General features: G+C 37.5%; 1 protein-coding gene across 2 annotated transcripts in view; it reads right to left on the bottom strand.

The window, feature by feature from the left end:
- The window catches only part of tanc1b (tetratricopeptide repeat, ankyrin repeat and coiled-coil containing 1b), a 166,418-nt gene that overhangs the window by 102,610 nt on the left and 39,289 nt on the right, over positions 1-24,519 (bottom strand). For both annotated transcript variants that reach the window (XM_055216271.2, XM_055216272.2), the window contains exon 3: positions 10,756-10,935. In XM_055216271.2, the coding sequence (XP_055072246.2) occupies positions 10,756-10,935 (180 nt within the window). The remainder of the gene's footprint in view (positions 1-10,755; positions 10,936-24,519) is intronic.

The following is a 24,519-nucleotide window of genomic DNA, read 5'->3' as shown; positions in this document are numbered from 1 at the left end:
GTGTTCCAGCCAATAAACAACAAGAAGGATTTGGGGGTGGGGGTTGGGCGCGTTCATGAAAGCACGGACGGGAGAGGGAGGGGGAGGCGTTAGCTACGCTCCGTTTGTTTGAAAACAGTTCAAACATCAACAGGAAGTGACGTCGCACATTATTCGCTTAGAGAGCCTTTAAGAAAACGTTAAAATATATATCAGAAAATGCAATTCACTATTACATGAACGCAATAACACAACACATATTAATATGAAACTATTCTATTTATATTATACAACAGTTTTTTCTGGTTCTCGAATCTGATTGGCCAAGAGCTCTTCCCAGCCATGCGATATGGTCCTGATAACGTAACAGTAACTGCTTCACCGTTTGTATCATTCCGCCACCTACTGGTCATTTTAGTATTAGTGAATGGAGGTTCTTTAAACAGGCTAATCTCTGACTGGAAAAACTACACGCACACACGGATGCGCTGTGAATTTGTGAATCCCAATCGGAAGTGATTATCCCGTCGAAGATCAGCGCTCTTGGGTGTAACATTAAACTTAGAGTAATGTCACATCGTGTGGACGATTAACACTTGGAAAAAGAAACGAAAACAATTTTCTCAGGAGCGATCTCTCTCATCAGAACGCATAACACCGTGGAACTGCAGCTTTTAAATTTGGACAACTGATCATTTATTTTATCTTGACAAGACTATTAAAACACGCTATGAGATATCGCCACTGATAAGCAGCATGCAAAAACATCTCTGACACTTATAAAAAACTGTTTTATATAGTACTGACAAGAACAATAAGCAAATGCTCGTATCGCGATAAGAGTAAATGGGAAAGCAATAGTAACGTTACATAAATATAGCTTCATTAACTGTTATCTCGCTCCAAAACAATAACAACACAAAAGACACTAAATATGAATACCAACACCAAATACTGCTGATTTGATCTCATTTTTGATCATCAAAAACAGACAGGGCCAACATCAGAGACAGGGAATCCCTGTCAGAGATGTAGCCCAGAGAGGGCCGTGGTCAGCGGGGCGAGTTAACACTGACGTCCGCTCATGGCTCTGGTTCTCTCATGTACTGAATCTTTCTAAGCAAATGTTCAAACAGGCGCTACCTTTAATAATCGACTGCAGATTTGAATATTACACATATATATTCTCGACTGAACTAATCCTAAAACTACACTTTGTGACCAAGAAACGGCTTTATTAAGAAATGGCTATTCCGTCCATTGAGTTTTTATGAGATTCAAAACAGCCGAGTGTTACCTGTCATTTTGGCCTTCAAATGCGTAACGGAAGAAAGTAGTTCCCAAACAAAGAGGCTTTCAAAATAACTGAGTTGTTGTTTTCTAGTTTTCGTTTTTCAAACGTGTGCCGTCGAATTGTTGTATAAAAGCAATATTGCTCTCAGAGTCGTGTGATATTTGTTTATATCGTCGCGATGGTATAAACAAATATCACACTCCTACTCAAGCGATATTACTTAAGTAAAACATCCCCAAAATAGCATAATCCTTTCTTAAACTCAACTCATTATTCATTTAAATACAACAGCCAATGGCAAGTCTCCAGGCAGCTTTCAATATGTCTGTTTTAGACGTATTTCTGCTTTTTTTATTAGTATATGCAGTTTGGTTGTAGCATGATATATAGTAGATATAAATTATATAAGACGGTAAATATACTGTGCATTGCGTGCAGTTTTAAAATCAAATTTTGACATTTTTCATCATCATCAGCTCATTCAGCTCGCGTTTTAAAGGGGACATGTCTCAATAATTTTTTAAGATGTCAAATAAATCTTTGGTGTCCCCAGAGCACATATATACAGTTTTAGCTCAAAATAACATATATATAATTTATTATAGCATGTTAAAATTGCCACTTTGTAGGTGTGTGCAAAAATGTTGTGGGTTTTGGGTGTGTTCTTTAAAATGCAAATGAGCTGATGAAGTGTAAACACAGATTACTGATTACTAAGTTACTGGGTTGATCTTTTTTACATTTTCTAGGTTGATAAAAGCACTGGGGACTCGATTATAGCACTTAATGATAAAAGACAATTTCATGTCATGGCCCCTTTAAAACTTCACATGCAGTCCAGCAAGCCTAGTACAGGGCCTGTTCATTACAATATTAAAATTCATCATGTTGTGATGTGAACAGTTTGTATATACTGTAGATAAGCATGATTAGCATTGCATATTTACTTTTTAAAACAAAATCTCCAGTGTTAATATACATGTATATCAGCTCTCAGTGTGATGACTGTGGGTTCTGTCTGATCTACACTGCCATCTATGGACACCTGCTGTAAAATACAAATGATATAATGCACTGATCTGATCTTCCATTTCCAGTGTGACGAATAAACCGGAAAACCCTTCCCAATCTTGACTCGATGACAAATATACCAAAAACACACATTTCTTTCCACACATTTCTCATAGTTTTGGTTTTATAGGAGACAAACACATCACTGTTTATAATGCATGAGTCTCAGATATTTGGTGGAGAGGACAAACAGATATTAATGTCAGTTTAAGGATCTTAGGCTCATGCAGATAAAGAGCTTCTGTATGTAACGCTGCTTCAAACAATCCAGACCTTGTGTCCTCCTGAACGACTCTTAGGAGCTCTCATACATCCTTCATGGTGCATCTGTTTATCTAATTGTGCTGGGACAGATGGTCATGCATTTCTGGATCAGTACAAGATACCATAACACACGCACAACTAACAGCTACACAGACGGTTTAAGTGTGAACGTCAGAGCGCCTGGAAAAACTTCAGAACATATACATGTGAGAAAGATCTTTACTCTAGTTAAAAAAATTATAAATAAACAAAAAAAATACTTTTTTAATAGTTGTCGGGCCAGTGGTTCAGGTTTTCACTTGCCCTGACAAAATTTTCACTGACCAAACCAAAAAATATTTCAGCATCACATATTTAAAATTGTAATTCAAAAGTCAAATATAATTGTATACATATACATTTTATTCATCATTTGTTGAGAAAATTGGCCATTTTATTTCTGAAATTTCACAATACTCTCATCAGGTCAATAGTTGCAGGTATATCAGGATTAACTGTGCACAGTTGCTTGTTCCAACAAAAAGGCTCCCGACTTGTCTGCTTTACCTGGAATCTGACGGTAAATTGTAAAAACATTGCGGCATTTCATTTGTCATATTTTTCACAAGTAAATGTCTGCTTCCAAGATGTTAAATAATGATGTTTTGGTTTGGGCTCATAATTAGAGTGCACAGCTACCATCTTAATGTCTCTTTGCTCTGCCAGCTGATATAACAAGCAACACACGCATCAGGGTCCACAACAACCAATAAGGTAGGAGAAACCTCAAGACATTACTGAGAAGATAATGTTCACAACGCTTAAAATGTGTCTCGATGGTAACCTTGCATAACAGAAAAACATAAAAAATATATTTTAGTGACTGGGGGCAGCACTGGGCAATTGGCAATACTGTTTACAGGCCCGAGTGTCTCTCATGCTGGCCCCGGGCCACCGGGTAGTCCTTTATGTTAAGCCCTGACTTGTGCACAGGTTACCTTTAGCTTTGTGTTGTGTTATGTATTGCAGTGTCTGTATGTAAAACCATGGTCCTGTACTGCACTGCTATGTATGGTTAAAATGACAGTAATGATTATTGACTTCTGACCCGAAAGAAGGTATAAACTAAACAGCTACAAATATTTACCAAAAATTTTATTGAACTTACTAATTGTAATTCTACTTGATCATTTGCTACTTGATCAATGATCATTAAGATCAAGAATAATGACAGTCTATAGTAAACTTAATGTTAATGCGCATTATATTTGCAGTTGTCACAATGTTTAGTAAAAGACAAATAGGACGGGCCTTTATGTCAATCATCTAAAGACAGATCATAAACTTGTTCAAAGAGAGATGCAACACATACACAATCACACAGAGAGAGTCAAACAAAAATGTATTCAGATATCATTTTTGATATTTTTACTAATAGGTGCACAATACTATAATTAATTGAGTATAGCAAAATAAAGTAAACTACACCGTAAAAAAATTCAGTAGAAATTACAGTATTACTGGGTATTACTGGCAACTAGCTGCCAGTAACTTGCCATAGATTTTACATTTGTGTTGTTTACTGGCAACATTTTGTTCGAGGTTGAATGAACATGACACATTTTTGGACTTCGTCTTCTACAGTGGGTTGCTGGCAACCAGCTGCAAAGTTGCAGCAATTTTTTACAGTGTACAATGTTATTGCAGCTGGGTTGCCGGTAATTTACCGTGGATTTAAATTTATGTTATTTACTGGCAAGAGTTTGTTCAGAGTTAAATACATTTTAAATATAAACAAGTCTTTATCTTTACAGAATAAAACGATACAATAACAGCCTCATGCAAAGCATTCTGGGAACCAGAAATCATTATCAACCTTTTTCTGTTTTTTGCTTCAGATTTTGTTTCCCAGAATGTTTTGCTTGATGCTGTTTTTTAGTTTTACTCTGTAAAGACAAAGACTTGTAAATGTTTAAATGTTCATTTAACTTTAAACAAAATGTTGGCAGTAAATAATATAAATTTAAATCTACGGTAAGTTACCGGCAACCCAGCTGCAATTTCTAAGGATTTTTTTACAGTGTAGGACATACAGAAAAATTCTTCATCCAGTGGACTACCAGTAAAATTCATAAAAATTTGTGACACTTTGACCTGACCTTGATCTTTAATTGCTAATGTGACCATTTTACACTAGAGACCAAACAAAATGAAGCATTGTTTGGTAATTGGTTGACGTAAAGTGGTATTATCTAATTGTGTACGTACTTACATTTAACAGCTGACAGCTATTCAACCTACTGTAATTCATTTGTGAGACAGTCTAACAGATGGATGGCTAAAACCAATGGCAAATATCAAATAGTTAAACTCATATTTTATTACCTTAACTATAGTGAATAAACGGTCATGGATTTTAAAACAGCTCTGTGGCAACAGTCAGACAAACACGCTGTATTTATCGAAGTTAACTGTAAAAGGAAAGTACACTTTAGGGTCTTACACATCTGCATGCAGACTTCTGTAGTTTCCTGAAGAAGACATCTCATCCCCCATCATCATCATCATCTCCCTGAAGACTTTCTCAACATCTGCTAAACACTATCCAGCACAAACAAACAGCTTCACCTAGACACTATTTTAACTTGTATAGAGGACAGGGAAAAATAAACCTCTTCAACTTAAACACAATCTGTATTTCTCACTGTACAACAGCAGATATGTGTGAAATTATGAGGGTTTGTTATGTGGAGACGGGCACTGAAACAAACTATTTGGGGAACTCAGCATGAACTTTAAAAGGTTGTACATGCTGTGCTGGAAATGATCACCCAAATCCTCCAGTAGAGGTCACTGAGGACTCAAAACAGAAGAGGCAATAATGTGACTCAATGTAATGACATCATCACCAGATACAGTAAGTCAACCTCAGGTCTCGCTCTCTCCCTCTCTGTTTGTCCTTTAGATGAATGTGGTTAAAGTCTTTGTGGTGGTTTGTAAATAAGTGAAAAATGTTTCTTTAATTTGTGCATGATGTTAAAAAGTGCAGTTCTGTTTCTACTTCATGTATAGACACAATCTGTCTTCTTTTGGTAACCAGGTTTGTCTTTGTCTGCCTGTCTAGTGAGGTTATAATCACTGAGTCTGGTCTGGACTTTTCTTAGTTTAGGATCTCTCTCTTTCTTTCTTTCTTTCTCTCTCTCTCCATCTGTATAAATGAAACCCTGGCTGCCACTGTTCAGTGTTATTACTTTAACTGTGAGGTAATGAGCAACAGGACTGAGCTGATGAAGAGAACTGAGACCAGTTTTGGGATGTGTGCATATACACATATTTATACCACGGGTCTGTTGAATGCTGCATTCTGATTGGCTGAGAAATGTTCTATGGGTGTTGATTATTTTTCTGTAAACCGCACAGCTAACTTTTCAAATGTCTTAAAAATAGGCACCAGAGCAATGTTTGTGGTAACCGTGGTATAAGCGGAATAATTGACCCCGGTCCTTCGCGTCGTGCCGCATTACCACCTTGGTGTGCATTATTTTCTTATAATTCAATGGCCCGTCGTCAATTATTCCTTACTTATACTTCAAATAAAACACACACAGAGACACAAGCGCACACATTTCCACTTGGAAATGTGAGAGATTTCTCTCCTGTTTTATACCATATGGTGAAGCAACAGTTCAGCCAACAATTTTGATTCTGTCATTATTTACAGACCTTCATGTTGTTCATTTCACAATGCTTTTGTTTCTTTCCAGTAACACAACAGCAGATGTTATGCAGAGCATAACAACAATTTTACTGTCAAACTCGGGAAAAAAGGACAGAAAATCGCATTAAGAGTCATGTCTTTTGAATTCATATGACAGCTTTGTCTTTATTCAATGATCTCATTGTCAGTAACGATCTTCTCCAAAAGAGCTCACAAACTTCATGTGCAGTCATGTCACATTAAAAAGGCACCTGTGTGTTATTATTAATAAATAATTATTAATAAATAATGACACAAAGCTATTGAATGACTTCTGTTCAGTGTATAGGTTGTATGGACGGTTATTATCATTCAATACATGTTTGTTGCTTTTGTTAAAGTGAAGAAAAAAAACACTGTTTGACTAACATCTGTTTCAGGCAGGTGGAAAAGAAAATAATACACAAGGTTCCCACACCTTAGTTAACTTCAAATTCATGGACCTTTCAAGGACTTTCCAGGTCCTTACCCTCAAATTCAGGGACTAAATGTGTGGACACATTTCAAGTGAGAGCAAAGTTACATCATGTTACCTTTTAAGATACATTGTTACAGTTCCCTTTCGAGGGAACTCGCGCTGCGTCACTGCGGTGACACTTTGGGGACGCCTCCAGGGGTAAGGGCGTCTGAATGTGTCAAATTCAACCAATAGTGAGGCTTAATGACAAAGACAATGTGCACGGGAGCCAGGAAGTATATTGCTATCTGAAATATTGCCAAAGACGGCGTTACAGGGACGCAGGAAGTATGGCAAGGGAGACCCAGCGTCTCGTTCCTTTCTCAGGGAACAACAGTTAAATGCGTAACTCGAGACGTTTTCATGTGTCAAACACAACTATGCAAAAAAGCATTTTGGTACGAATCAACATTCACATACAGAAGACACAAGCATTTAAAGTGAACAGTTTAGCATGTGTGATTAAAAGACTAGAAATTTTATGATATTATCCTACACCAGTAATTCTCAAAGTGTGGTCCGCCAAACCCCCCCCAGTGGTCCGCCAAAAGATGACCTAAACTAGGCAAGCGTTTATACAATCATAACTTATTTAAGTAGATTTTTAATGCACTTGCAAAACTGTGATATCATTTCTTGCCTTTCTGTTTTAATAACGTAAAAATGGATCAGTGGCTAAACCAAAGTAGAGTCAAAAGAAGGATCAAGCGTCAGCTGAAAGCAGCTAAAATCCACAGATCTATTAGTTTTGTACTAGTGTACTTGCATTGTATTGTTACTATAGTTATAACCATAGACTTCATATACCCACCACCTCAGTTTTAAACTAAGGGCTCTTTGGAAAGACATTAAGTTGGACCCAGGCTGTTATATGTTTAATTGCATTTTTTTCATACGTGCAGTTTGTTGTTCATATTAAGCTATAACTCATTTCACATTTACTTGTTCAAATGAAATAAAATTCATATAATAATTTCTGAACATAGCATTGCATTTGTGTTTAAAAAATTAGTTTTTGACTTAAAACAGTTGCATATTAAACTTAAATTTAGCTTATCCTTCCTATTTTGTTGTTTTTTGGGGGCGTGTTAGAGTGGGATTCTGTTAGGTGGTCCTCAGAAAAAAATTGGAAGATGAAGTGGTCCTTGAGCTGAAAAAGTTTGAGAAACACTGTCCTACACTAAAGAGGGAATAATTTGAATTTTTCTAGAAACCATCTTGCATACAATAGATTCAAGCACTTTCAATGACCTGTATCTATGTATGTATATTTTCAAAAACTTCACAGGGCCTTGAATTATTTCCCCCAGATTCACAAACTTTCAAGGATTTCAAGGACCCGTGGGAACCCTGAATACAGGACTGGAACAATATTAGGTAGCATCAATAAATTATATATTTTTTTTATAAATTATTCCTTTTACTTCTGGGTGAACTAAAGACAAACCCACATTCATGAGGTCAGTGTTTAACAACAAATAAAAACACAACTTAAAACACACATAGACATAAACAGTAAACACACACAAACAATGGATTAACATGTAACTCATCAACTGGCCTTTAAAGTCCCCATGACATAAAAAAATCTTATTTTTATTTGGAATATTGTAGTGTTTATTATAAACAATTTACTTGTGTGGGTTATAATTTTTTTAATTCATCTTCCTCATCATGCCTCTGAAAATGCACTTCCACTTGTGTTGATTCTTCTCTAATGACATCAACTTTGTCGCTTGGGCGGAGCTACCGTTAACCCCGCCCCCCTTCCAGCTGTCAGTCTGCTGCGAGTTCCAACTCTGAATGAAATACCAACTTTTCTATATCCCATACATTCTCAGTGGAAAACACAAGCCACAACCTCTACTTTTCTCGTGTGATATTTCATTTCGCTTGGAAATGCGTCACAATACGAAAGTCAAATCGATCGCACCTTCCTGTTCACAAGGATTTGATCGCTCCTGATCCTAAATACTATAAAGCCGCCTAACCACTGTACACGACAGGCGATAAACCGGAAGTCATTAATTTCCTATAAAGAGCGTAAGGTGACAACCATCTAAGGATGCATACTTTTCGGATCCGTTGTAAGCATTGGATCCGTAAAAAAACAAATTACTCGTGCAACTACACCGCATGCGATATGCCGACCTGAAGTGATGTATTGGTGTATTCAAATTAACTCTTTCACCGCCAGCCAGCGCCAGCGTTTTTCATGATTTTCACAAAAGTTTAATGCCTTCCAAAAAATGTTCTTCTTCAAATATATAAACATACAATATATCAAATGAAAGAACAGACCCCCTGCTTTCAAAAAAAAAAAAAAGGTTTCATCCTACCTTCAGTAGTTCTTTTGTAATCAGCTTTTGAATATGGGTAGGTTTCTGCAAAAACACCACATTTTGAGCAAAAAGCAGAGATAATTCCATTTTTGTGACGCACTTTTCATAGAGATCCCATTCAGAGCGATCTTTAAAACAGACACGGACATGCAGCAGCTTGCCATAGGACAATACTTCCGGTTTTAAAAAGTAGTGGATAATAGCGGTATTGCGGAAAGACGGAAATACTCTTCATTGGCGGGGGAAGCGTTTTCTCTTGATTGACGAGATATCTCGTCAATGGCGGGGAAAGAGTTAAAAACTGTATGTGTGGTGAAAATTATTAATCCTTTTTTGTTTAACTTTATTAAAAAAACAATAAATAAATAATTAATATTTGCACATTATTATTTTCAGTCTTGTTTTAATGTTCTCTCTCAAAAAATATTGCCGGTTTTTGTCATATATGACTAGCTGTTTATTGTTTCGTTCTTTTTTATTAATTTATTTATTCCACTACAATTAATATTTGTAGATGGAAGGCTCTTGCGCTGGAATGAGCTTCTCTTTCATGTTGGCACAGATTTATGATTAAACTGACAACTGCCACTAGGGAGCAAACTCCGACAGTCATGTCTCAATGTCGTGTACAGTAGAAAGGTGGCTGAAGAGTCTTGTGAGGTGTTTACCCAGAACATGATTTACCCAGAAAATCCTACATAACAGTGTTTGACATCAACATTAGGACCAGAAATGTTATCCTGGGTCCTATACAAGTCTTTGTGTTACATGACCAAAGGCCAAATAATAAACACTTTCAGATTCATTTTCAATTAACATTTTCAAAGAAAACTGATTGTGTCTGTTTCAGCTGCCCTACACACTTCTCAGTGAATTACTGTAAACTAATTCTGTTTGCTTTTATAAACCGAGAAAAGTTTGTAGTCCTTTGGTAATCAACAGCACGCTACAGATAATGCTGATAGATCTTTAAATTCAAGATCTGTGAGGGTCAACACGAAGACTCGTGTTTGCCATGTTTCCGATGTTTATTTGAGGTTTTCTCCCCATGAATCTCTAATCCAGAGGGAACTCATTTAAGCGTTTATCTTTCTTTAATCGTCAGACTAAAGAAATGTGCAAAATCGTTATAGCATGTCGCTCGCTTCAAAGGCTAAAGCGTTTTCAAAGAGAGGTGCTGACACACTACACATGTGAAGTCCAGATGTGAAGGAGATGTCAAAGTGACCACTAAAAGGATTTCAACCCTCTTCGCTAAGTCCTCCAAAAACAACACTCGGGATGAAGCAAGCCCAGAGACAATGAAAACGACACTTTGAAGATCTCAGCTGTTGATGCCTTGTTCCTAACACCACACAACAGCTGTGTGTTTACATACACACAGTGTAGATTTAAGTATTTGTAGGCACACTAAACCCTGTTCACACAAAGGCATTTTTGTGGCAACAAAGTGTCAAAAAGTCACTCATTTACAATGAGTTTCCAGCGATGCAGAAAGTTTAAAAAAGGTTCACATCCCGATGTGGCAACTAGTCTAATTTCCTGCTATTTAAATGCGTATTATCAAATTAAACACTACAGGTGAATAGAAGACCTAGTGAAGAAGACCAACCTGGAGATTTCTTACAGGGCGCCATCAGATACGTCTGACGGGGCAAGAGAGGAGAGGAGGGGAGAGACATGGAAACCCCTTTAGCCAGGTCAAATCTGAAGCTTTCCTCCGTGGACAGATGCACATCTTGCACCCCACCACCTGGACATCTCCGCTGGGCACTGAGCAGGTACGGCTCCCCTGTGAATACAAGATAGCAATAAACATCATTATGCATGAAACGACATCTCAGACTGTTGGGTAGCTCCCAAAAAAAGTCGAATGAAACTAGTAGGGCTGTAATGATAAATCACGTGTCCCATTAAAAAGACCTGCCTAAAAATGATTTTGAATCACAAAGCTGCGAATCTGTGTTTCATGCGCAATTTGTGCGTGTACTATGGCGTTTTGGTCAGTAAGAAGTCCTTATCAATCTAAAATCCTTATGAGTCGGAGTAACGTGCATTTAAAAAAATCTACATTTGTTAATCATGAATTTGTTATTATCATGAAAATACCTGAAACTATTTGAAGAACGGTGATATATAGATATTCAAGACATTTCCTGGAATAGAGGGTATGCATTGACGTCACTTTTCCATATGACCACGCCGGAACTCGCCCAGTCGAGTGGCAAACATTCAACAAAATGTCTGGTTTTCATTGCGGCTGCTGCGAAAATGTCAGTAAAACTGACTCTTATCAGCTTAAATTGAGTTTAGTTGGACTTGATAGCAGAGGTGGACAATACTTAGTTACATTACTTACATTTTCCAAGCATCTGTGCTTTATTAGGTCGTTTGTATTGGGAAAAACATTACTCACTACATTCTAAAGCATAGAATCATACTGTGTATTCCCTATCGTGTTTATATATATAAATATATTTTAATATATATTAATCTCTCTCAAGGGTTTTTGTCGTCCTAGGATTTTTCCCACAGGGTTTTCTTCTAGGGGGTTTTCTCATCCACGGGAGAGTCAGCCAACACTGGCTTAACTTAGCACTTTACTGTATACGTTACATTATTACTACGCTCGCTTGTACGTTTTATTCTTAACTGCTGTATTCTACTTCTTATATTATCTATCGATTATTCTGTGTTTTACCCCTACATCTATTCATGTAAAGCTGCTTTGAAACAATTAACAATTGGGAAAAGCGCTATACAAATAAAATGTAATTGAATTGTATTCTTTAATATTGCATATTAAAATGTATTTAATACCTAATTACATTTAAATTGTGTACTTTTACTTGAGTAAAAGTACGTTGATGTACTTAAATATTAAATGTAAAACAAAAACGTATTATTTATGAAATGTAATAGAGTAAAAATTATGATAATATGCTTTGGAATGGATGTTTTCCAAAGAAAAACATGGATAAAATAAAAAAAAACTTGAAAAAATAAGTAGAAAGTAAAAACTCTGCTTGAAAGTGACCCTAGCAACTTGTCAACCCACCTGTGGTCTGTGGACGTTGGCATGAAAGATCAATTTACTTCTTCTTTATGTGTTTTTTGTCAGTCTGTAAAACGATAGCTCCGAATTCTTGTTAATCTGTTAGTACAGTCTGTTAGTACACAACAGCTTTTTCCCATTTCAAAGCATTTTCAACGTGTTTTCGTCAATGTCACGCTGTACTCAAATGCTGTTGCTCTGTCTTTTGTCACTCAGTGGGCGTAACCGCAGTCCCTCTCGCCGACGGTGACGTCATGTGCATACCCTCTATAGCATTCGTAATGGTACTTCTTCTGTGGCACAATTGGAGTTTCTGCACGAGAGCGCCCTCTGGCTTTTGGGTGTGCTGGGATTTCACCATAATTCATTCTTTGAGAAAACGTGCATTTGCACGGTTAATTGTTACAGCCCTAGAAACTAGCTTCATTCAGAGCACTTAAAAGCCAAATGGCCACCAACGACAATTAAGATTTTGCTTAATTGTATATTAAAAATAAAGTTACTACAATAGTGTTCAGCCATATTAGTGAACGACGTGGAGATTTCATAAAGTGTTAACAGGATTAAAACAACTATCAGAAATAATCTACTTGTCACACTGCAACTGATGTGCACATTTAACATTTGTCAAAACACTCTCAAAGCAATAAAGCATGTGAAAATTGTTTTAGTAATCATAACAAACACTAATAAAGCCACTGAGATTGAGTTTAGATTAAAAACAATTTGCACTGTAACCATAAACAGAACAATGCCAATAACCAGAGCTCATTAAAGCTCAATTATGTGTCTCAAAAGTTTCATTACGAGCTATTCACAGCACAGAACAAAGCAGATGTTTTATCCCTCTACACGTTTACCCAAAAGGATGTTTATTCTTTGGAGGGGTACATCATTTTAAATTGCTAATGTATGCCAATATATACTGTATGCTACGCGCTTTAACAGTCGTGAGAGTAGTATGCCTCGTTTTATCGCTCTTTCCCTCTCACCCACTGACGAAGAGCAAAACAAAGATGTGTAGTGTTTAAAAGGCGATTAAATGGTGAAGAATGCCAGAAAACAGGAAGTCAGTGCGCCCCTGTCACACCTCCGCCTGACCGCAGGCTCTTTTTAAACACCCACTGGGGTTCGGTCACAGTGACCTTCGAGTTTACAACAAGAATCTCACTACAGAGCAACATTATGGCCCTTTTCAGTCTTGAATATTAATTACACCCTTGGTAGTCATCAAGACAGCTTGCTTAGTTTTGGAACAGATCCAAAATTTGATCAAGCACCATCCTTTCGCTATGAGTGTAGATAATAACACAATGTTATTCAATGGATGCACTGTGAACAGGTGTCATAGTTGCTGCTATTGTCTATTGTAGCATGACTGTAATGTTGCATTGGCCAATCAGCATCAAGGACCAGAAATATGCTTGTCAGAAATAATGGTTCTAGTGAGAAGCTTGAAAGTATTGAGATGAAATACTGCTCAACTCTGAAGTTTCATTCATTTAGAGACCAAACAATGCTGAATGCTTGACATTTCAGGAGTCATGGAGCTTCTTTTGTGAGTCACGCCAGCAAAAGACCACAACACTGAAAGACACTCTTCATGTCACGTGCCAAAGAGATTTCTGGACCCATCGGTAATTTCCAACAGTACCGATCTAACTCAAAGGATGACTTATGACTGATTTGGACTCGCCATAATCACACTTACTGTTTAGCATTGAAAAAATAGTACAGAAACGTTTGAAAGCACTTACAGGAATACAGGAAAAATAAATATCACAATATGCAAATTGCATTGGAAATTTCCAATAACTGAATGATTTTGATACAGATAGAGTGATGTTTTCATTTTCTAGAAAGAATGCAAAACATGTATGTTGATTATATAGTTTTAAGATTTTAAATATATTTTACATTAGGGATAAAGTATAGGCAGGAGGTTGTTAGGGGCTTTTTTACACTTACAACACGGCTATTTACCTCATAAGTAAGGTAAGGAACATTAAATATTAATTTGAAATATTTTATTTGCTCATTTTTAACAAATGCAGACTTTCCGTGAGGAAACGCTGTTTGCTTTCGGTTTTAAGATGAGACAAGATGCTCTAATGTCACAAATACACTATTTGATTTAATCATTTGTAAATATAATGTCATATATGTTATTTGTGTAATATTAAACTGTATCTGTCAAAATTATTTGCAGCATCTGGGTCGCCATGTCATATTAGTTTTGAGCAGTTTTTATCTGGGAATAACAAAGCTGCAGAGGTCGCGACTGACCAATGAGAATTAAGCATTTCAATGAGCAGTGTAATAATATAATTTAAACTCTTTAGAAACAATACTTTTGATTTGACCAAAAAACAGCATTATCATATCACATATTGCATATTAAGTTAGTGCTTTCTTCACATTTCGCCACATTTTTCCTTCAATAACAAGTCGCTCAGTTTAAAGCCCAATAATCTAACCAGCATAATAATATATTGATCAAATTTTAACTAGATTTAATACCCTAACACTTTTTGGCACAGAATTAATAATTTTCATAAAAATCACTTCACCAAAACCATATGAATTGTTTTCTGCCTTTGTTGAAATGCATGCTGGGATTGCTTGAGCTTTTTCATTCAATCCTGCATTAGAATTTAAAGAGTTTTGAATCGGGATGGCGCCTCTGATGCCCTAAACTGCAGCCCTCACAGAAACATGGAACAGATCCCGAGACGAGGAAAATCACGATCCGACCACAGAGGCCGGAGAGACTCAAGCGAAAAATACTAAATTATACAGAGAGAGACAGTTTGAGTGACACTAAAGTAAACTTACCAACCATGCATATGGTGCTTTGGCCCAAATCAAACCAAACTACACTAGACCTGCAATTGCCCCATGAAACCAAGCCTAACTAATTATACTGGTGAATGTTCAACTGATTACAGCATGTTTCCTAGCCAACTCAGACTGAGGCTGATGTATAATGTATAATAGCCTGTCTGCATTTATAAAGACACTGATTAGACCAGGATTGATTTTTAATGGCTGTAACACAAGAGAGTGAGAGTTAACTATTGTATTTATTGTGAAACCTCCATTATATTTAAACAATTTAATGATTTTGTGCAAACCAGGCGTAGTTAGGGAACGTACGGTTTAAATCAGTGCCACACTGGATTTCTTGTGTGTGTTGAGAGCTGGGAAATACAGTAAAAAAATGACTTACCGTATTTACCGAACTATCACTCCAGAGTATAAGTGGCATCAGTCAAAAATGTGTTTTGAAGAGGAAAAAACATATAAGTCGCACTGGACTATATAAAGCGTTTATTTAGAAAATTATTTCACAAAATCCAAGCCAAAGAACAGACATTTAATCTGGAAAGGCAAGTTGTTCAACTAAACAATAGCACAGAACAGCAGGCTGAATAGATGTCTGTATATGTTAAAGTAACATTAACAGTTATTTACACGATACGCAATAGCATACATACCTGGGAGGCTGAATGCGCTAAATAAACACGACAAGCCAAATCAAGTTCAAAAAGGTCTGGAAGTCATTCCGCATCACTGAATCCATTGAATTACATAAATACAGAAGCGGCGGTAATGTAGACGGTAATGGTTTCTCTTGGTTCATATGAAATAATTTTCAAATGAAAGTTGAGTCGCACCTGACTAGAAGTTCCAGGACCCGCCAAACTATGAAAAAAGTGCGACTTATAGTCCGGAAAATACGGTATGATAAAATATATTAACAATGTTTTTGCTGACCATAAAATTTAGGAACATTGTGAACATCAATAGGACCATAAAACAAATGAAGATCTCAGATGCAAAACCCTCTAGAGCACTTTTCACACAGAGATTTCGGAAAATACACAGAAAATGCATCCGGGATTTAACCAGGATTGTTTGATTTTTGGTTCATTCACACTGCCAGTGATTTTTCGGAATTTGTGCATGCATTCACACACATACCATAAAGATCCAGTAAAGACACGTGATGTATTTAAAGTCCTGAACTTAGTAGTTTTTTACAGCGTCTGAAGTTTGCTAATTATCCGTGATTTCTCTCTCCAGATACCACGCGAGTGCATTTTAGTTTATGACATGATCATAATGAGCACGTGATGCGTTGAATGATCTCAGCGGATAGTGACGAGCTCCATGATCTTTGCTTCAGTTCAGTTTGCCAACAGTTTTCGTTGTGAATGTTGATCTGCGTTTAAATCTTTGTGTCAAAGAGCTGAACCATAACTTCTGGTTGAGGTCAGGATTAAGCGGATTTGAAGCGAAAGTATTTCATGAACGTACAGTCATCAAAAACGTTTGCTTCAAACCCGTGTCGAGAGTATTTGGTTAATATCATTATCTAATTTTTAATAGTGGTGACGTTTAGCAGCTTTTGCATCTGAGCTTCTTAAATTTAGTCTTTCTAGTTTTCTAAAGTCTTGTCAGGATCACTCATGAGTGTTAGTATGAGAAACAAAGTGTACACTGAAAACTATTTGTATTGTATTTTATTGTGTGCATCTTACAAAAGATATTGACTTAGCAGCAATGGCTGCTTTGGTTGATTAAATGAATGAACACATTTAAGCCATTTTAGAAAAATATAAAAATATTTAGATATGGTAAACGTCATCAAATAAAAGAAAAAATTCTAGATTTATTTTTGTGTGTGTTGTTCCTTGTGTATTCTGATGTGAATTCACGTGTAGTTTTGGCTTTGTCTGTGATATAAATCTGATCACAGTAATGTGAATGGTCATTGTCAAAGCATCTTAATGCTGGAGAATAATAGCCCACCAGTCCCTCTTTCTTTTCCCCCTTACACACAATTTACCCTTTGAACAAAGAGGCCGTAACCTTAAAAAAGATGAGCACTGTTCACACACACACACACAGGCCTTTAAGAGCTCATTATACTTCTGCGTAGGGTCTACACTGAAGCCACGACAACGTACGCGTTGGTTTTCATTCATACTTCTGCATCATTGTTCAGTTGACTTGCAATTACACATGCAGACCGCTAGTAGGCAGTATTCACGCGTGTAACCCACAATAGCCGAGCAACAGCCGGAGAAGAAGCAACTTGCCCAGTAAACCCACAAATGAAGAAGAAGCTTGTGTATGTTGTTTGAGAAGACCAAACAGACAGCAAATATTGTATAACTTGGTCCATCTTTCTTTACACCGTCGTAAGCGGAAATTGGTAGGAAGAAATGCATTCTTTTTGACGCAGTTCTTTTTGACCTGATGGAAGGGGTTCTAGCAAGACCAATCACAGCGCTTGCGGTCCGCTGTTATATTTTGGGAGAGGTGCACGTCAGGCTACGGCGTAAGTTATGTGGTAGGTTACGGCGTAGGGTTCGTGTCTCTGCGTAGGCTACACCATACAATCAATGCAAAAGTATAAAGCGCGCTTAAGTATTCACACTGTGGTTTAGCTTGTCACATTAACAGTAAACTGCTTTTTATCCTTCTTATACTTCTTGTACTTTCAGTAACTTTTCCGTAATGATCACAAGCTTGATACTGTACAGAACCTGTATGTACAATGATAAAATATATATTTGTATGTGTGTGTGTGTGTGTGTGTGTGTGTGTGTGTGTGTGTGTGTGTGTGTGTGTGTGTGTGTGTGTGTGTGTGTGTGTGTGTGTGCGTATCATATCCCGAAAATGTAAAAATAATTCATGCAGAATAAAGAAAGAGAGAGAGAGAGAAAGAAAGAGAGCAGACAGTACGAGTGAGAATAGTGGAAATAGTAACGGGTCCACAAATCTCAATTCTCATAGTCTCTGTAAAAGATTCAAGATTCAATCTGATGTCTTGGCATGGCAGGAACAAAGACACAAACTAACATTGGTGTTCAAATCTCAGCAGAAATCGTTCCTCTTTTCAAAGCATTATCTGATGAGTGCTGTGAAGTTCATAACTACAATTTGAGGACACAGCGTGTGATCGAGACTCTTTCAACTTGATTTAATAGAACCCCATGCCACCGACAGACACAGACACACACAACAGAGTATTGTGTGTTTGCTTATTCACACAAACACTGTAGACATCATTCAGAAACGGAGGAAATCTCCACCAATGACAAACCACACAATCTCATCCACAAACACAAAGACAAACAGAGAGATTGTGAGCTGTGCTGAATCAGTTTTGGTATCTGAGTGTTTATCAGCTATAATCATGAACTCATTTATAAAAAGAAAAATATTGGAAATACTTTTATCTATAAATCTATATTTCATATCGTTTGGCCTTTATAGGATTCAAGTAATAAGACATATCCATAATACTCCCCTGCTACTTTTACATGAGGAGCTCAAATGCAAAAGCCACTAAACGCCACCTCTGTCAAAAATGAGTTAATGATATTAACAAAAGCTCTTGGCACGTATTATACTGTATGTTAATCAAATAATTTCGCTTTAAATCAACTTAATCCCGGCCTCAGGCCATTCAGAAATACTGGATTGTTGGCAAAATCCATATTAACAATGATAAACAATGCTAATTTACAAGAAAACATGTCAGACGCACTTACAAGGTTTTGCATCTGAGCTTATCATATAGTCCACAATAAACAATAATAGTAAAAAAGTAAACCGAGCAAAACGCTCAATCAAGGTTAAGAATACTCTAGACAATCATCCTGCATGGGAACATATTAGGCTCTTAATATGATGGGATGCCAAGCAGACAGACATCAAACCCAAAGTTAAGCCAGAACAACTCAATGTTGGCAGAACAGTCTGAAATCTCTTTCCCAGCAGCCCCAGGGGCATTTATATACTGAGAGGACACAACATTTTCCAGTTCTCTTCATAACCCCTTAAATTAAACTGGTATGGGAAAAGAATCTCAGACCAGAGTGACGCCTCACCCGTGTTCATGCGAGACCCTCTGTACAGATCAGACAGACAGAGCAATAATAAACCTGCCCTTATTTTCATATAAAGCAGTGGTTTGCATATCTGCAAAATGGACAGACACAATTTATGTACCAGTGAAACAAAATAAGCAGCTGAAGGTCCAATACCAGGAAATAAACGGTAAAATACTGATGAAAAAACTTAAATAAAAATAAATGTTCTTTAAGTTTAACATGCAAATGTGCTATTCAATTATATAAATAAAATCTCAGAAGATACTAATGAACTTTCACTTTTGCCAATTTTACTTAATACTTTCATGTCGACATTACTTTAAAAAAACAATTTAAATGTTAACTTAACTTAAATGAGTTAATTTAACAAAAAGGCTTGTCAGCTTTACTTAAAAATTCTTTGTTCATCCAACATAACAGTGTTGCATATAATTTATAAAAGCAATACAGACTGGCATCTTATGGCTGATGATGTTGCAATGCATTATGGGTAATTGTTGTTCTGGCACCCTCTTGCAAAAGTGTAGCACCATTAGATAAGTATGTGAGTGATAAATGAACAAAATTATTATTTTTCGAGATTATTTAAATTAATCAATAAATCATTTAGGTCAAGGGGGTTCGGCTGACAAAAAGTTTGAAAACATATAAAAATTTATTTTTGAATAAAAGCCTACTTTTCTATATCCAATCAAAGCACAGTGGAAAACACAAATTACACCCACTATTTTCCTTGCACGATATTCAGTTTCACTCGGAAATACGTCACAACCTGGAAGTCGTTTGCAAATTGTGGTTCACTTGGACTTTAAGACCTGTTTACATAAATGGACGATACCAAATATAAGTTTAAAAAATTATTAAACTTAACTATACAAAGGAACAACGTCACTGGGATCACTTTTCAGAGCAATTTTCATCCAGCTGATGAAGAAAAAAATCTAAATCATTCAGGACTTAAGGGGCATAAATTAAACAATGTTTTCATCTATTGTTGTGGATGATAATTTACTGTAGTTATCAATCACCGTTCTTTAGTGTGGTGCCAGATATTTCAACATCTAGCTCAGGGTCACCAGTAGGCTATGTTATTTTTCCTGCCCTGACCTTGGACAATTGACCCTAATTGGCCACCTCCTGCTTCCTGTACCGAGCAACAGTTGGGTGACGGTTGCCATGGTGACGCGTTAAGCGTGAGGCTATCCAGGCAACCGTGAAAAGATCAGGATGGATGATGGATTGTGAGTGGCATTAACACAGACCATTAGGCAGGACTCAGTGAGGGTCAGAGGAACAACAACAGAACTGCATGGCTGGACATCAGAAAGTCTCAGATGAGCCGCCGATGAGAAGATAAATGAAAAAAGTACGGACCACCCCACACCACATAATCTCATTAGTAAACAACCAGAAGATTCAACTGGAGGCCGTTTAACAAAATCTCTGTAAATGCAACACAGCCGCAGTCATGTTTCAATAAAAAAATAACTATAATTTAATTTTAATTAATATGGATCGATGCATCAATTGAATTTCAAGTGTGCATAAATAAAACACATAAATTATCGATATGAGGTACCTTTATTTTGACACTCTCCGAGTCCTCATTCTTTGACGTAATGTCCAGCTACGCATTTCCGCCAAAGTGCACATTTTTCATTTATTTTCGTGTGCTAGTGTCAGCAAGTGAATGTAATGCAGCAAAAAGCGGTTGTAGCAGCGAAAACACAGCAAAATAAGCAGAAGATGTTGTGACTGCTATTGGACGCAACACGTGAGTTTGGAAATATTTTGTAGTTGGAAAATGGATTGGACAAACAGATTGTCAGAAAATCTTTGCCAGCACCAGCTAAAACACTAATGCTGCGTTCACACCAGCCGTGGTAGAGGTGTCAAGCGCGCGTGATTTCAATGTTTAGTCAATCTGAAGACGCATTGACCCGCGTCTGGAGGTCTCACGGCGCAAAGGAGGTGTTGCCGCGGCAAACGCGCGAGTTGAAATTTTTTTACTTTGGCAGAAAAACGCGCCGCGTTTACCAATCAGGAGCTTGCTCTAGTAGAGAAGTGATTACAGAAAAGGAGCGGAGTCGCAGAAGCCCCTCCCATGATGCGAATTTCCATGTGGATGTCTCGATGACTAGAATTTCATGCGTGGCTTTCATGCACAAATGAAGCGAGTAAACTCAAACTGTTCAAGTGGCAAACAAGGCACGGTAGACGCGATTTTGACGCCTCAAACGTGGCTGGTGTGAACCCACTGTAAAGACTTTGACTGTTGCCATCATAAAGGCCCGGGTATACTTTCTTTCCGCGACCGGCTCGCGCGCGCACGCGTCCGCGCAGCTTTCCGAGTATAGTCCCCGCGGCTACACGCGGATGGCCGCGTTCGACACTATACGCAATACAAATGATTTCTTATTCAAATTATTAGTCTAACAGGCTGTCAGGGCAGCACTGATTTGGCGACATTTACAGTACATTAAAACATTAGGGTAGGTGAAGAAAAGTAACTGATCCAACATTGCAAACACAGTTTAGAACAAACAACAAGATAACAAAGAACAGGAATCAAACAAACATGCTCCACAGCTTTCTGTTCTTGGAAGAAGTAAAAGTTAAAGAAGAAAAACGATAGTGTGTGCGCAAATGCTGTCTATTTCCTTTGTATAATTGTTTATAGAGGAGTGTCCTGTCTAAATATTTTCACGCGCATGCGCTGTCGTATGCGCACTGTCCGCGCGGTCTCAAATTTTGGGCTGCACGCGGACGGTCCGCGCGGCCGGCCGCGGACCCTCCTGATGACGAAAATGACGTCATGCGGACGGCGCGCATACGCGGACGTCCCTAGTATACTTTCAGCTTAAGCCTGATTTTGTGTGACATTTTTTCCTTATTATTTATTTCTTAATTTAAAAAAGTGTATTTTTTCTTAGTTTGTTTTTGTAAATGTCCCAGTTGGGACAGAGATTGTGCCTTTTTAAAGAGTTTAATTAAACATTCATGTTATATATTTTGATTGCATTCCTGAGTTATTAAAATGTAACTGCTTAACGAGGCACGTAATAATAAAGTATCGATAAATTAATCATAACGAATTGCATTGAAGAAATGCTTGATGTATCGCAAATATCACATCGCTGGCGGAGATAATCTATATCGTATCGCAATAAACTGTCCAATTTATACCATTACTATAAAGCACATTTCCCCCCAAAGTATTCAATTAATACTTGCCAACTTGCTGGGAAAGTTTTACTGGTCGAGAATGTAAAATGTTCACTACATAGAAGAAAAATGTTCACTACATAGAAGAAAGTTATATATATATATATATATATATATATAAACTTTCTTCTATGTAGTGAACATTTTACATTCTCGAATCTCGACCAGTAAAACTTTCCCAGCAAGTCGGTAGTGTAGCATCTCAGAGACTGAATGTGTATTGGAAAAGGGGGAAGCTATTACCCACCATCCCCCTGATCTCTTTGTAAGTTGGGATGGACACAAAGACACGAGGTCAGTAGTTCAGCAAGGCCTCTGAGCATGAGACAGACTATTCATCCACATACTAAATCCCACACACTCAAAGCTCAATCTCACCACGCTCTTCGTGTGCATGTGTGAGACGTCCAAATGAAGAGACAATGACAGAAAGACCCAGATGAATGTACACAAACACTCACAGGGTGAGAGCTTTTCATGAGGCCGCTATCTAGCTGTCCTGCCTAATAAAGCATTTCATAATTATGGTAAAGATTTCCTGTATAGCTCAGTGGTTAAGTATTGTGTAAGCCACAAAAAAAGGCCATGTGTTCAAACCCAGAAAACACATGTGGTGATAAAAAATGTATTCCCTTGCAATGCAATGTATGTTGCTTTGGATAAAAGGCTCTACCAGATGCACATAATACAATAAAAACTGTTAAGGGGGTCGCACACAGGATGCGAAGCTCAGCGCCGCGCCGTTCTAAAAAACTCAAACACATTGCTTTCTATGAGTATATGCACACTGGCACAGACAGGTGGCATCTGTCCGCGCCGCCCAGCTACGAATCAGGAAGTTGCTCAAATCCCTGTCACACCACACAGCGTCACTCACATAGTTTAACATTAAATAACATCATATTTGTCCCAAATCATTAACGATTAACATTGGCTGCAAATGTATATTTAGCATTTTGAAGTATACGCTATCTGACAAAGCTCGCACTATTTAATGTGCACTTCCGGTTTACGATACCTCCGAGTTGTCCTAGACGCTCCTAGATGCGGCGCGACGCTGAGCGGCCGGTGTGCGACCCCCTTCAATGTGCGTTCACACCAGACACGCATAAAGCGGATAAATCACACATAGTTGGACGATTGAACTTTTGAGTTACCTCACTTCATTCGTGCATAAAATTCAGAAGTGATTACGCTCAATTTGCCAGCTTTAGCAAGCTTGTGGTATTAAGAGCGTTTTTTGCAACTTACCAGATTGTCCGACCTCATCACTCACTTTCTTCCAGCAAGATCTGTTTTATTCCTGCTTCCATAAAAGTACTAAGATGTGTTTGGATGTCCACATACAGCGACAATGATTTTGTCCTCCATTTTTGTTTCGAAGTTCTGCCTCAGCTCGCTACATCGTAATAACGTCAATACTAGAGCAAGCTCCTGATTGGTTAACGTTGCGCAAATATCCGCCGAAGTTCTGATTTTTCAAATCACGTGATTCGTGCAAATCGCACCATAGGATGTCTGTAGCATTTTTGCATTGACTAAGCATTTCTCAAAATATCTTTATTTGTGCTCAGCAAAACAAAGAAACTTATACAGGGGAGGGTGAGTTAGTAATGACTGAATTTTTATTTTTAGGTGAACTATCCCTTTAACAAGCACTGGATAATAACAGTGATATGTCAACGAGTAAAACTATGAAATAAAAATGATGTCTAGACCTGCAAACAAGCTTTTTCATCACATCGGGCCCATCCTTAGATCATTCCATTGAACTGTTAAAGTGATATAAGTGATGACTGTTCCTGTTTTACAACACAACAGCTTTAGTTCTTAAGATCAGTCTCCCATGGCAGCCCAGATAACATGTAATCCTGTGTAATACTAATCAGGGAATGACATCATTCTTGTTCTGTGCCAAATATGATGTAGCACTTATTTGTTTCGCCTTTCTCCCCTTTTCTTTTTTAATCTCTGGTTTCACAGGCCTTTCCAAGGCCATGTACTCAACACCTTGAAAGAAAAGAGGGGAATGGATCTGGATGTGTATTGGATGCTCAGTTGGGATTGAAAGACCGATGAAGAGTCACTGACCAGGAAGCAGTTTGATTTAATCTATTTTTTCCGTCGAAAGGTAAAATAATGATAGTCAAAAATATAATGCACCTAACCTGGCAACCAGTTCTTCTTG

This window comes from Misgurnus anguillicaudatus, chromosome 17 (assembly GCF_027580225.2).
Source record: "Misgurnus anguillicaudatus chromosome 17, ASM2758022v2, whole genome shotgun sequence".
NCBI classification, from domain to species: Eukaryota; Metazoa; Chordata; class Actinopteri; order Cypriniformes; family Cobitidae; genus Misgurnus; species Misgurnus anguillicaudatus.
Note: the sequence above shows the minus strand (reverse complement) of the source record. Positions and strands in the feature narration are given on the sequence as shown.